Source organism: Epinephelus fuscoguttatus, linkage group LG21 (assembly GCF_011397635.1).
Source record: "Epinephelus fuscoguttatus linkage group LG21, E.fuscoguttatus.final_Chr_v1".
NCBI classification, from domain to species: Eukaryota; Metazoa; Chordata; class Actinopteri; order Perciformes; family Serranidae; genus Epinephelus; species Epinephelus fuscoguttatus.
In genome coordinates, this window is record NC_064772.1 from 30,279,284 (window position 1) to 30,293,234 (window position 13,951).

General features: G+C 39.8%; 1 protein-coding gene across 1 annotated transcript in view; it reads right to left on the minus strand.

Moving 5' to 3' along the window:
- Positions 1–13,951, minus strand: part of adarb2 (adenosine deaminase RNA specific B2 (inactive)) — a 272,346-nt gene that overhangs the window by 18,154 nt on the left and 240,241 nt on the right. The window contains exons 5-7 of the mRNA XM_049564848.1: positions 12,233–12,401; positions 7,844–7,995; positions 4,030–4,198 (exon numbers count right to left, since the gene is read on the minus strand). Of these exons, the coding sequence (XP_049420805.1) occupies positions 4,030–4,198; positions 7,844–7,995; positions 12,233–12,401 (490 nt within the window). The remainder of the gene's footprint in view (positions 1–4,029; positions 4,199–7,843; positions 7,996–12,232; positions 12,402–13,951) is intronic.

A 13,951-nucleotide genomic window follows, 5' to 3' on the forward strand; every position in this document is an offset into this window, starting at 1 on the left:
TGTAAAAAAGAAAACAAAATCTCATCACTGTCATAATTGCTATTCATTATTGTAATTCTCCATTCTCTCTAAAGATTGTAAACAGTCTTTAGGTCTGTCAGGCTGAAGACGTTTTGCAGTAATGTGACTAATAATATTTAAGACCCATTGAATCTGAATTTAAGACAATTTCAGATGTTTTAAGGACCTGTAGACACCATGTTTCTGGGGGTATGTTTAGGCACAAAACCACTTAGTTATGGATAGGAAAAGATCATGTCACACAATCAGCACAATCTCAGCTGGAAGCAAGGTCATGTCTCAGTATAAAACAACCGCTTTTTGTGGTGCTATCCCCGCCAGAAAAACAGTGACAGGTTGCAATAAATAACAAAAAAAACAATTGGTTTTGTTTTTTGTTGGTCTTGAACAGTGGGAAGCGGCTTGGCAGGCATCTCTTCTACATAAACACCTCTCTGGTACTGTACATAAACATGTCATTTCTTTGGTGATTGGTCTCCTTACTTTGACAATGACAGATATATATATATATATATATATATATATATATAGATAGATAGATAGATAGATACCTTTTAGATTCTTAATTCACCGTTCAATTTCCACCTATAATTCACGTGTGTTTGGGTATATATATCTAAATGTTGCCAAAGACATTAATGACATCTTTGCTTTATTGTAGTGTAGTGTAGTGTAGTGTAGTGTCTGTGGACATACAGTACGAATTTGGTGACACTGACACCTGTGCCCTGAGGCCAGCTGATTTTTTTTAATTCCTTGTAACGGGAGCACCGTGTATTTACACTACACGACAAACGGCAGCAGCGTGACTAGGTGCTGAGTGTCTATTCTACACTTAGAGCTGTACTTTTGACATATTTTCTGGTCGCAGATAATTGAAGAATGTTTAACTTTGAGTAAAACGCTGCAGCTGCTCATCACTGTCACTCTTTACCTGGCTCCCCAATCACAGTGGAGAAGGAGCAGGACAAATACCACAAAGGCCTCCCGTCACATGGAGGAGAAATATTATAAAAAAATATTGTGTATTTTCATATGTTTCCTCACATGAACCCGCATAGACCATTGGGTCCATCCTCCCTCCCTGTGTTTCAGCCTTCCCTTTACTCAGAGCAAGTACTCTACCTTGTGGCAACATTTTTACTTCCTTGAATATTCCGTATCATAGCAACCAGACACAACCAAAGCGCCTCAGCTGTAGAAATGCTGCACCTATAGATTCTGTTTCTATTGCTGCACCTACAAAGTGCTGTCAAATGCTCCCAGCTGGGTGTTTCCTGAGAAGCGCCTGGTGTTCTCAGCTGCTTTGGTGGACAAGGGGCCTCAGTTTCTCTCCTAAGCATATGTGTGTGTGTTTATGTGTAGGTATCTCCTCCGCCTGTAAAGATGCTCCAGTGTGTACACACCGATGCCTTCACTCCCCACACGTGAGGCCAGTGTGAAAACGGAGGCGGGAGAGCAAAGCTGTCTTGTTTTAGCGTTGCCGTCTGTCCTGCGCCGGCTTGCCAACATGCGGACGATACATTAATAATTTAAGAACACACACAGGCTCCATTGTGTTGTTGTTCTCTGTGTGAACTACATGTGTTCCAAGTTGTAAATTAGTATATAAATAAACAGAATTAAGCTGAAGTTAAAATTATTGTTAGCAACAAAACATTTTTGGGTCGACTAAATTTCAGTATGGAAACATCACCCTCATTTAAGCATGTAACTGCTAAAACCTGAGAAAGAAAATAAATATATAAATAAATATCTCACAAAGCGTAACGGGGTTGAATGACTAATCTCTTAGCTTGAGGAGAGTCGGCCCTACAGATCTGGAGCTTAAAACGATGACATGATTAATGCACTAATTCATTAGAACAGGATTACCTGTTCAAGTTACATATGGAAAATCAATAGTCACCATCCGGCCTACAAAGGATTTCATATACAGCATGGCTTACAGCAACACAACGACACACACAGATGTGCAAAGGTAAATATCAGACAAACCTCTATCTGACTCATGAAGCACACTCTAAAATGCTTTATTTAAACAGGGATCACTCTTTCTCATAAGGAAGATAATCTCCTAATAAAGTTAACTCTTCAATGAACCCTTTACTCTTCTTTTCTTGCGTAGGCCAGAGACCTCCTGGGTGAGAACGAGCTGATCACACAGTTTGAAAGGAGTTCAGGTGAAGGCATCTCTCATGACATTTTACAATACGATCAACACAATCCCTGCACTGATAACAGCAATGCTCAGCAGGGATGATGGGTAAATTATATTTGTAACTCTTATTGATAGTCATAGTGTGCACCTATTTTACCCAGTCTTGAGAGCTGAGACTAATCATGTCCAGCCCCTAAAAAACATAAATTATAACTTATCAAAACACTGATTTTGTTTCTGGGGTGAAACTTTATTTTAAAGGGATTAATATGTTTGGAAAAAAAAAAGATTCATAAAATATTTTAACCTGCTTCTGTTTTTTAAAGCTTTTTTTTTAATGTTTTAATTATTTATTTATTTTATTTATCTATTTTTTAATTCTTTTTTTTTTTAAACTTTTTTTTTACCCTTTAAAGCCCTGTGCCAGAAAACAGCCTTCTCCCAGACAAGAATTCAGCACATAAAAAAAAATTAAAAAATATGTGAAATATTTTTTATCAGACATCAACGGTATGTACTGATAACATTGGCATAAAAATGTACTGCTATAATCATCTCATTTTAAAATATAATTATTGTGAGTCAGTCTGCAACTTTTAGCAGCACAGAGCTAAGATTACATTAGCTAGCTTGCTACAGCATGCTATATTTGTGTGTCTTCGTTTCCCCAAAATGCCATGACTCCAGTACTGCTTGCTGAAATTTATTCACTTTGAGGAAAGTGGCATCTGTGACCACTCCAGGAATTCTAGGGTGCTTTCAGACCTAGAGTTGTCTTGCTTTGGTCTGAATCAGGGACTAATTTTGTTGCAGAGTTGTATAATTGCCTAGAGTTGGTTCGTGTTCTCACGGCAGCACTTACAAGCGGACCAGATAAAATGCCTGCATGAAAAAGCTGCTCTTGATTGGTCAGAATTTCCATGTGGGAAAAATCCAGGAAGTAAACAAAACGTTGAAGGAGAGTATACTTGCAAGATAAATGTGACCGCCTCTTCAAGAAGGTCTCAATCCGGTTGTTTTGGTGCGCACCTGAGTGTAACTGCTGTGTTCACACCTGCCCAAACAAACCGCACTGAGGGGGCAAACAAACTTGAGTTCAACTGAACCGAACCAAACAGGGAAAGTGTGAAAGCACCCTCACAGTGGACTGCTTCAGCAACCAATGTTACATGGAGCATAAGATGGACTTCGTTTCTCTATTCTGACGGTGTTACACCATCAGGGCCTCACTGTTATGACACGCCCCCTTTAAACAATCAAATCAAATACCTCCAAACATTATATCTCGTCTGTCTATCCTGCTTCACCTGAAAATACATCACGATACTGAAGCTAGATACTCTCAAAACCTTGTTTCATCTGGACTTAAGGGCTTTGGTAATGGTGTTGTTGAAGTCCTCTGACTATTTTCTGTAGAAGAAATACACAAACAAAATAATGAAGTCTGACTCAAAACTTTAAAATGGTGAACAAAGTAACATTTTTTATAAAGTCCAATATCAAACCTGTGTTATTTCAGCAAAAGACAGCAAGGACAGTATTTTATCTGAGAGAAAAAAAAAACTGATTTGATTTCCAGTTTAAACTCGCCAAGAGAGACCAGCAGGTTGTTTCAGGTATAAATCAGTTTGCAGCATGTTCAGTATAGCAGCAGCACAGAAAGGTGCTTTTGCCCAATTTAGTTTTGACCCACTTGACAGATAACAAAATCAACAAGTGAAATGAGGCAGAATATAAAGGGAGGGTTTCGATTTGGAACAGAAAGACTGCCACAAAGACAAAATGCAACGTTTAACCCAGACAGCGACAACGTTTTAAACTCAGAGGTAACATCTGAAAACACTGACCTGGTGATCTTGTCAGTGCAGGACATGGTGATGAGCTGCTCGCCCTGTAGGACGCCGTCCCACGTCTGGACGGGTCCCCGGCATCGCACCGGCACCGTCCCCTCGCCTGACTCGATTTTGGTCCGCAGGTGGCTGCGGTGCTTTCTCATGAGGTGTCTGCTGCTGTGTACTGCAAACACAACACAGACGACCACAGTCTTCATCACTCTGCATTATGTCATTCTGTGTTACACGGCTTTGCTGGATACCAAATTTAATTAACCAATACTGAATTTCCACATAATACAAAGCAGTTTCAGATTTAATCAGCAGCCAAGATTCAGTTTGTACATTTCTGATTACATTTACTCAAAATACACCAGGTAAACTAGGCCAGACACATTATTTTCCTCAGTGTTGCTCTTTATATATTATAGAAAATGATCCATTATATCGTCCATAAAGCTCTTAGAGGGGAACATCACCTACATCGAGAATTCCAACATATTATTTCTTTGGCCCAAGATGAGCTGCTCCATAGACAATGAATAAGAGACTGATTTTGTGGACCCACAGACTGTTTGTGTTCTCAGTTCTGACGCAGAAAATGTTCCCACATACTCAGAACCTTCCCCTGGGTGCTCTCTGTGTCATCTACAACAGTGGCTCCCAACCTTCATATTATAGTCAATGCATAACAATGACAGTGCAGAACAACTGCCACAGTTACTGATACTGTGCAACTACTCCTAATAGCGAACGCAATAACTGCAGTAAGTTTGTGTAAAAAAGTAATTTTATAGAATTTTGAGCTGATTGTTTCATGTGAATATTACATCATATTATTTTAATAATCGTACATACTTGACCCTTTGAAACCCGAGCAATAGGCTTGATTTCTTACAAAAACATGCGAAGCAGGCAATGAGCAACGAAAGAAGAAATTACCTGTAACCTCACTGGCCAATCATTATGTTTTCTAGGCATGCCCAAAAATACAACCATACTGGTAAGAGATGGCAGCTGTTACTCGTAAAATAATTTGGATGGATTTAATCTCATTTATTATATTATAATTTGGAAATATACCTGAAACTGTCCAATGTAAAGATAAATATTCATTAAAGATACTTTTAGCAAGTAGCATGAAAGCTATAACTCGCAAATGGTTGCAAGTTGATCCTCCATCATAGGCCAAATGGCAGGGGATTATTAATGAAATATACTGTATGGACAGAATTTCTTTCATTCTACGACTTTAGATGGAAAAATGAACAAAAAATTTGGGAGAAACTGATTAAAATATATATATATATATATATATATATAGAGGGCGAGACTGTTTAGCAGAGAGAGTGAAAGCTTGTGTTTAGGTCTTCACTGTGCCCTTATCCTGTGAGATGTTTTTGTTTTTAACTTTATACCTTGAAAAAGCAGTCTTAGCTGCTTTGCACTGACTTCCTGTTACATTTAGAATTGATTTTAAGGTCCTCCTCCTTGTCCTTGTATACAAAGCCCTAAATGGACTGGGACCAGGCCATATTGCTAGCTCCCTTGCTAATTTGCCTCTAATAATAAGAAGAACACTGTGATCATCTACTGCTGGTTTATTGGAGGTTCCCAGCAACAGGGGGAAGAAGATCGGGATGCAGCCTTTGTCGCCCCCAAACTATGGAACACACTACCTATAGATATCAGAGAGGCTAGCTCGCTAAATATTTTTAAAAGAAAGCTAAAAACGTATCTGTTCACTTTAGCCTTTAACTAGCTCTGACTTTGTGATACAGGTCTGAAACTTCTTTTTAAGCTTCACGCTGCTGCAACCTTTTTAAAATCTCACTTGATTTGATTTTATGATTTATAGTTTTATAACTTTATGATTTCATGAATCAGTTGTTTTATGTTCATTCTATTTTTATGTGAAGCACTCAGTGCTCATAATGCCCTTATTGTAAAGCACCCTGTGCTGCATTTCTTGTATGAAAGGTGGTATATAAATAAAAATAATAATTTCATTCAGTTTTAGTCATATAAATTATCAAAATGCTGAGATGTAGGCCTACTGTATACTTAATCAAAGAAAGTTTTCTTAAACCCGTAGATTCAAGAAGGCCTCACGACCCCCCAGTGAAACTTTGATGACCCCAGGTGGGGGTCAGGACCCCCGGGTTGGGAATGATGGCTCTAAAACATTTTCTCCCAGTCATTGTATTTGGAGCAGTTCTAGACTTTTACTTGATGACATCAAAAATTTGAGTTTTAGCACTCTAGCTTTTGGATTTGGGAGAGAGTTCACTAATATTTTTTGACTGTCACTGACCACAGGTATAACTCTCCTTAAAGTGTTACATTCTCTGTATCAATTATTGGTGTTCATGTGCAACTGGATAAATGTACTTAAAACAAAATAAATGTTTATTTAATATTATGCTAAGCCCATAAACAATAAGAGATTACAATTATATCTTTTAAATGACAGGTACTGATCCCAGCAGAGGACAAACATTGTGATTCCTTTCAAAGCAAAAGTTTAAATGAGGTGAATGGCTTCATTTAGGGAATTAAATGCATTATCTCGGGACTGCTGGCTGCCTAATTATTAATGAAGTGAGCATTTGACTGGATTGTTGCTGGATGTTCGGAGCAGTCTGCGGTTTGGGAGGAAGGAGAAGGAACCGTTTTTGTGGATGAAGCAGTTTTGATGCATCCTCGATGAAGTTAGTACTGTTCACATAAGGCATGGTATGATGTAGTACTGTATGAATAACAGACTGTACGACCATCGTCTTTTTAACCCTATTAGTGAGAGCACAGTCCCTTTGTTTAAACCACTCTCACATGGTTTCATGTGTGTGTACCAGGCAGCTTGACCTCTATGGGCACTAACATTGTTAACTGAAGTACAAGGTATTGGAAAATAGTCTGCGTAGTATCAGAAAAATGTGGGATAAATTAAAGATGTTTTCTTGCTTTCAGTACAATTACAACGTGGATATCTCTCTAACAGTGTGACCGAGTGTACGTGAGTAATCAGTGTTTTTGTTTTAATAACCTCTCATTTCTTCAGGCTTAAAATCTCCTTCCTTCTCTCTTCCTCCATGGCTGTTGCTCTGGCTGATGTGACAGCGGCTAAAAATTAAGCCCCGACTTCCAGCTCAGAAATGTTTAAGAACAGTCAGGGAAAGGTACTAAGTAATTTTCTAATCTCTGAAAGCGCACTGCAGAACATTTAAGAGGTTTAATGACCAAAAACGTCAAGTTCAAAGGCTTCTCCAATGACAGCGTCATCTTTTCTCCCTCTCTCCTTCCATCCTTACTGGTTTCATGAAAATCTCACCATGCACTGCACTGTAGTGTATATTCATAGAGCTGAATAGCAGCTTCAGTCTGTGATGAAAGGAGGAGGAGGAGGAGGAGGGGGGTATATATATACATTCTACTGATGGAAACTGCAGTCCAGATTACATTTCTGAACTCGTAGGCCACCAGAAAAATGCTGGGCAAACCGTCTAAATGAATATACAATTTATTTTCAGTGGGTAAGCAATAAAATGTCATCTAGTCAGCACAGCGTGGCTGAAAGAGGCCAAAGCCGGGATGTGACATGAAAAGGATGCCAGCTTCTTGACAGTGTCTGTAGGAAAAAAAAAAAAGCAGTGCAGTTGCTTTCAGAATATCTGCCAGAGAAAATAATCTATCTGTAAACCTGAGAGACTGACTGAGAGAATGGGATGATAAAGACAATGGCAGTAATTGCATGACGTAGAATTGTGTGCTGTGTATTAAACTTAATTTTGTCAACAAACAAAAGAAACAGAAAGGCCTGGTATCTTACGGTCAGTGGTGATCTCATACGGCGAGTTGAGCCTCCCGTCCCCACACGGCGACGTGCTGATGTACATGTGGAAATGAACGTTGTCTCTCAACCTGTAGCCACACTCCTTGTGCCGCACAAATATCGACTCCTCCCAGTCCTCTGGCCTTTTACTTTGAGAGAAAAAGACAAGGAAAGAGAAAACAACAAGAAGGAGGGAGACTGATGAGAGAGGGAGCACCATTTATCACAGCATAGGAAATAGATTTCTACTTTTCGTTTCCAATGATGAAGTGAGGCGGAGACGGAGAGAGATGGACACTGGCCCTTGCTCTGACCACAGTCCATTCTCCTGCTGTCAGGTGAGACTCCATGACATTACTCAGGCTGTCTCAATGTCTCAGGGGAAACAGGGAGAGTGAGTTTAACCTGTGGTCTAAACATGCTTTGCATTTGAGTTGTGAAAGTGTCAGCATGAAGGTCAACTAAAGAACTGACTGAAAGAAATTAATGGTTAGATATTTAACAAACATGCTGTTAGGGCTTAATGAGAAAACAAACTATTATTAAACATTAAGGTTCATTCTGCCTGCTGCATGACGTTTGTGGGCTTGTTAAGGTCCCTCACACCAAGCCGACGGTCAGCTGTCGGTCACTGATCGGCCTTCACTGATTGTCTGTTGCCCTGTTTTTGCAGTGTGTCCCACATCGTTGGGACTTGTTTGCTTTTCTCCAGCTAATTCAGCATGTTGAATCTGCTTCAGAGAAGTGGGGCCTGTCGTTGAATGAAATGACTCTGACTGGCAGTTCAGCTCAGTGCATGAGAAGTATAACAAAAGTGAGGTACGTAAACAAAAAACTAAAGTCAAGAGGGCATGAGATCAAAAACAAAATTCTAATCAGAGGTAAAATTAGTATTTTAGCCACTGAGCTCTTTAGAAGAAACATTCCATAGTAATTGTTTGTGTAACTGTTCGCCAGCGCATCAACTTCAACTTTATATTGTCCCTAGAGGGCAATTAGTTGCACAGGAAGTAAAAAGACACTTAAAAAGTAAGAAAAGAACACATGAGAATAAAAATACCCAACAATCGGGGGAGGTGGGGGGAACCAAATACAGTGATCTGTAACAAGAGTGGTCACAAACAACATCCATCAGTATCAACATTAACACCACCGTCATCATCGTCAACATCATCACCATCACCCATCACGTGATCATAACAAGAGTAACAACCAGCTAAAAGAGTAGCCTCAGTATTAAGTATGACTCTTCCACTGCCCTGCATTCATGTTAAATAACGTGTTTTCTCAACATCGGCTTGTGTTGTTAATGTGCTAACTGGTTAACTAGCATCTTGAATCCGTCCTTTTGGTCTTCTGGTTTCCCTTTTTGAATGAGGAACAACCGCCACTTGCTGGTATAGAGAGTTATTACCTTCCATTCAGGCACAGAACATACATGCTAGTTGGCCATTAGCTTTTTTCTCTGCAGTGTATTCAAGTGCAACTTTTTGGCTGAGACACAGGCAATCTGAGGTGATGCAACACTCAGCCCTCAACACCACCAGTTCTTTGATATCGGTTTGGTGTGTATGGGGCTTTGGGGCTATTGGGACAGCAGTAGCTCAGACCATAGGGACTTGAGTTGGGAACCGGAGGGTTGCCTGTTCAAGTCCAAATATGGAGCGTGGACTGGTGGCTGGAGAGGTGCCAGCTCGCCTACTGGGCACTGCCAAGGTGCCCCTGAGCAAGGCAGGTTATGGAAAATGAATGAATGAATGGCGATCACCTTGACTGTCTTTGTCTCTGAAACGCTATAAAATGTTAGATGAGACATAATTTCTATCTAAGAAAGTCTGTATCAGTCTCCTTGTGATTAAAATAATTCTACTTTAACTGGTGTTTTATGTGTCTTTATTGTTTCTGTGACTGAGTGTTTTACAGAACAATTTTCCACAACACTGTACAGTCAGCACATTGGATGTTTGAGGTAAATAAACAGACTAAACAATGGTCCAGTGTAACATGAGGATTTGATAAAATAACATTTCCAGTCATTTTTAGGGATGGCTAAATCAATAGTTTATAAAAGCCTTTTTTCCATTCATTAACAATGAGCTGAGATCTTACAATATGACTGACCATCGTGACACATAATCTAACATAAATATGGTCATTGTTTCTGCTGTGAGCAGCAATACGGCTTTCATCACTCACACACGTAGGTACTAACACATATAGTATATTTAAACTATGCATCATGATGCAAAGCACAGCGTCTTTATATAACCTCTCCTCTGTCTCCGATGTCCTTTCCCTGCGTGCAAATATGGCAGTTCTGGCATTTTGTTTGGTCATTCCATTATGAGTTATCTTCCCCATTAGCCATTTTACTCAGCTGCAAAGTCTCTGTACCTGCCACCCAGCATTGTGCTAAGACAAAAAGTCAGTGCTGTGTATGCAAATATGACATTCAACGATCTAGACTTCTAGCCACTAATCTGATGAATCAGCCTTGCTATCAAGTTCCCCGGGGAGCTCAAAAACATAATATATGCTTGTGCACTGGAGGCAGTTTGGAGTCAAAACTCATCAAGACCGCTCTTGATGCTGGTGAGAATCTTGGTGAGTTTGTGTGCACCAGAGCAAGCTATACAGTGGCACAGATTGCAAAGGCACACACAGCAGATGCATTTAAAAAAGTGCTAAAAACAAATAGGCCATTGAGACCCTGAGCTGAACCAGTTGAGTATGTGATAGTATGCTTAGTTAGCTGGAGAGAACAGCACACATATGGCTCGTTGATTATTGAAAAGTCTCTGATGAACAAAGCGAAGCTGTTTCCGTGGAGCCTATTATAGAGGAGAGAGCATTCTTTGGCACTGCACCAAGAGGTCAACAAACGAGATATTTAATGTTATTAAGCACACTGTGATGCATAATGTAATGTACTGCATGTTAATGTAGTTAGAGGCACCTTGGAAACTAAAATGTAGGAAGCCTACGCATCATTCTGCCTTCTCTCCACTATAATAAAACTAGATGGCACTCGGCTTGTGCTGTTCAAAGTGCCAGAAGAACATACACATTTGAAAAACTCAACACAAGCCAAGTGCCATCTAGTCCCATTATACTGGAGAGGATGCAGATATCTCTATGATCTATCAATCTAGACTGATGAATATCACTACAGGTAAGACGAAAAATACATATTTCTGATTTGGGGGTACACTGTTCCTTTAATTACTATATTTCTGCTAATTCATACCATGTTACTACAAAGCAATACTTGCTGTAGATAAAAACTTTCCAAACGAAGTACATGGTCATCTTATTAAGCCCAGTTCAGACCAAAGATTCACAACATGACGAGTTGAAACATGCAACTACTTGCAACGTGCCACTGTGCAACGTTATAAAAACCTGCTGGTTCACACCAGTGCAACTAGATGAGACGGTGTATCATCTCTATGCAACAACTTTCTGTACTTCCGTTCTGATTTGCAGCTTTTCAGGCTTATTTTGTGGCTGTATATAATTTGTAGCCTCTTCTGAATGAGGATAGTGATAGTGAGATACTGGCTACAGCTGCATTTGTAGTACTGATGAAACAGTGAAAAACAGAAACAAAACCAGCATAAGATGGGCTGTATCCATAATAAATTTGCCAAAATAATATTAAAAACCAGATTAATTAATCAGTCTTTGAGAATGTATGTCTGTGGGGGGCATGGGCACATACAGCGAGCAGCAGCAGCGACCCACCATATGACACCGGCACACCGTGAGGACGAAAACAGAGGCCTTGGCAGGGACGGAGCACCTGCTGCAGAATTGGAACTCGCCGTCCGCAGTCATTTTGACTTGCGGTCATCACTACAGGCTGTGGAAATGTGTGACCAGCCTTATGTTCTTAAACCAGTCGACGGCAATTTAACCAGCTGAGCTGCAGGTGACACCATCAGCTGACTTCAGTCGAGCTCAGACGGCCAGTTCACATGGCTGCAACTTTTCTCAGCAACGTTCTGAAACAGTTTCGTCATGTTGCAAATCTTCGGTCTGAACACCACCCAGTGCAGTGCAGTTTATAGTAAATAGGCCAAACTCGTTCGGCATAATACTTCCATTATTTTCAGAGTTAAAACTAATTTAAAGAATCCAACATTCATGTCGTATTTTTGGTGGAAATAGAATCAAGTCACTTCACATGTCAGAACAGAACCATGAGATGAAGGCAAAGGATTTTTCAGTACTAAGCCAAGCTTCCAGAAAACTAATTGGCTAGTTACAGTGAGCATTATTAAGTTATTCAAGGGGATAAAGAATGTAAATTCCTCAGGGGTAAATACAGCACTCAAATAATGTGTGCGTGTCTTAAAATTTCACGGCAGATGACAGATCTATTACCTTAAGAAGAGTTCAAGTTGAGAGTAGAGGAAGCGTAACAAGGCTCTGCGGGCCGTGACCTCAGCGTGACAGTCATTGACCACTTGTCCCTGGTCACTCAGATACTCCCCGTTGATACACTTGGTGCCCGTGGATAACGCCACCACCTGGGCGTGCCTCAGGTCCAGACCTGTTGAACAAATTACAGACAAATGTTGATCTTATTTTGCTTGTCATATGCTCCACTGACTGCACTTATTCAAAAATCCATGAGTTTAATAGTAGCCCTCAGTGTTTAATATCTAATGTATGGCCTTTCTGTCTGTGAGAGGCATTTTGTCATCATTAAGAAAGAAGTCCGAGAACACGCTGACATTCACAGAGGAAGAAAGCAGACTAACATTGCTTAGATTGCTAAAATCAACCACAAGAAACAGTAAGGTGGGCGAAGGTGAAAAGCCAGAGTGCTCAGACAGTACATATGACTGTTTCTGTTTCTAAGATATTCATGCATAATGGATGAAGACTGGTTTTGGGAGAGGACATAAATAAATCACATGTTGAACTTCAAAGACGTTGGTTTCAAAATCACAGATGTTGCCACTAGAAGCTCTCCACATCTTTTAACTATCGCATAAATTTGTATTTGGCGAAGGCTTCCTAACTTACATATTTTAGAAAACAAAGATCCAGATGCCACAAGGTCTTTTCAAGAATAAAGAACCAAACCTGGGATAAGCAATGCATTTTCCATCACTAAGGTCATGCTCAGTGTGTCTTCACTCTGCACCTGTGCACGTTTGAATACTTTTAGACGTTGCCAACTTGGCCTGAGGAAGTAGTGGGCATACATTTGGCATAGTTGGGCCAAAAATGTCTGAACACTACTTTGTATAAAACAAGTATTTTTTAGAGTAAATTTAAAAAACCATAAAATAAAAAACGGAATTGATAAGAAACTAGAATTTCCCCCTCGCAGTTGTATGCCTCAGCACACCAGTCAAGTTTCCCTCGCAGTTTACATCCCTGTCTGTGAAAACATTGATGCTTCACACACAGAAGATCTTTAAAATCAGCACAGTTTGAAGATTAGTGTCACCAATTCAGTGTTTGAATAAATGTCTACCCTTCTGTTCCTGACTTATGACAATGAATAATGGCCAGAAAAGTGTTTTGTGCAAAATATGATGATGTCACAGTGAAGCTGACTTTTGACCTCTTGAATATAAAATGCCATCACATCATCATTACTTCCTATCAGACATTTGTGTGAAGTTTTGTCATAATTAGCGTTGGAATTCTTGAGTTATAGCCCAAAACATGTCTTGTGTGGTCTCAGTGATCTTGACCTTTGACTTATGACCACCGAAATCTAATCAGCTCATTCTTCAGTCCAGGTGGACGTTTGTGTCAAATTTGAAGACGTTCGCTCAAGGTGTTCTTGAGATATCCCATTCACAAGAATGGGATGGACGGACGAATAACCCCAAAATATAATGCCTCTGAAATAAAAAAAAAAGTAATTCTAAAATAAAACAAAGCTAATACAATACAAATGGACGGCAATGGATGAATGGAAAAATATACTTCAGGCTGAAGCTGGTCTTTAACTTCATCAGTGACAGAGTTCCCTTTGCTCACACAGTGAAATGAAAAAGAAAACACAGGAGGAGAACGGGTAAAAAGGTCATTCTCACAGATAACTTTGGGTTATTTCCATAACCACAGTTTGCTGAGTAG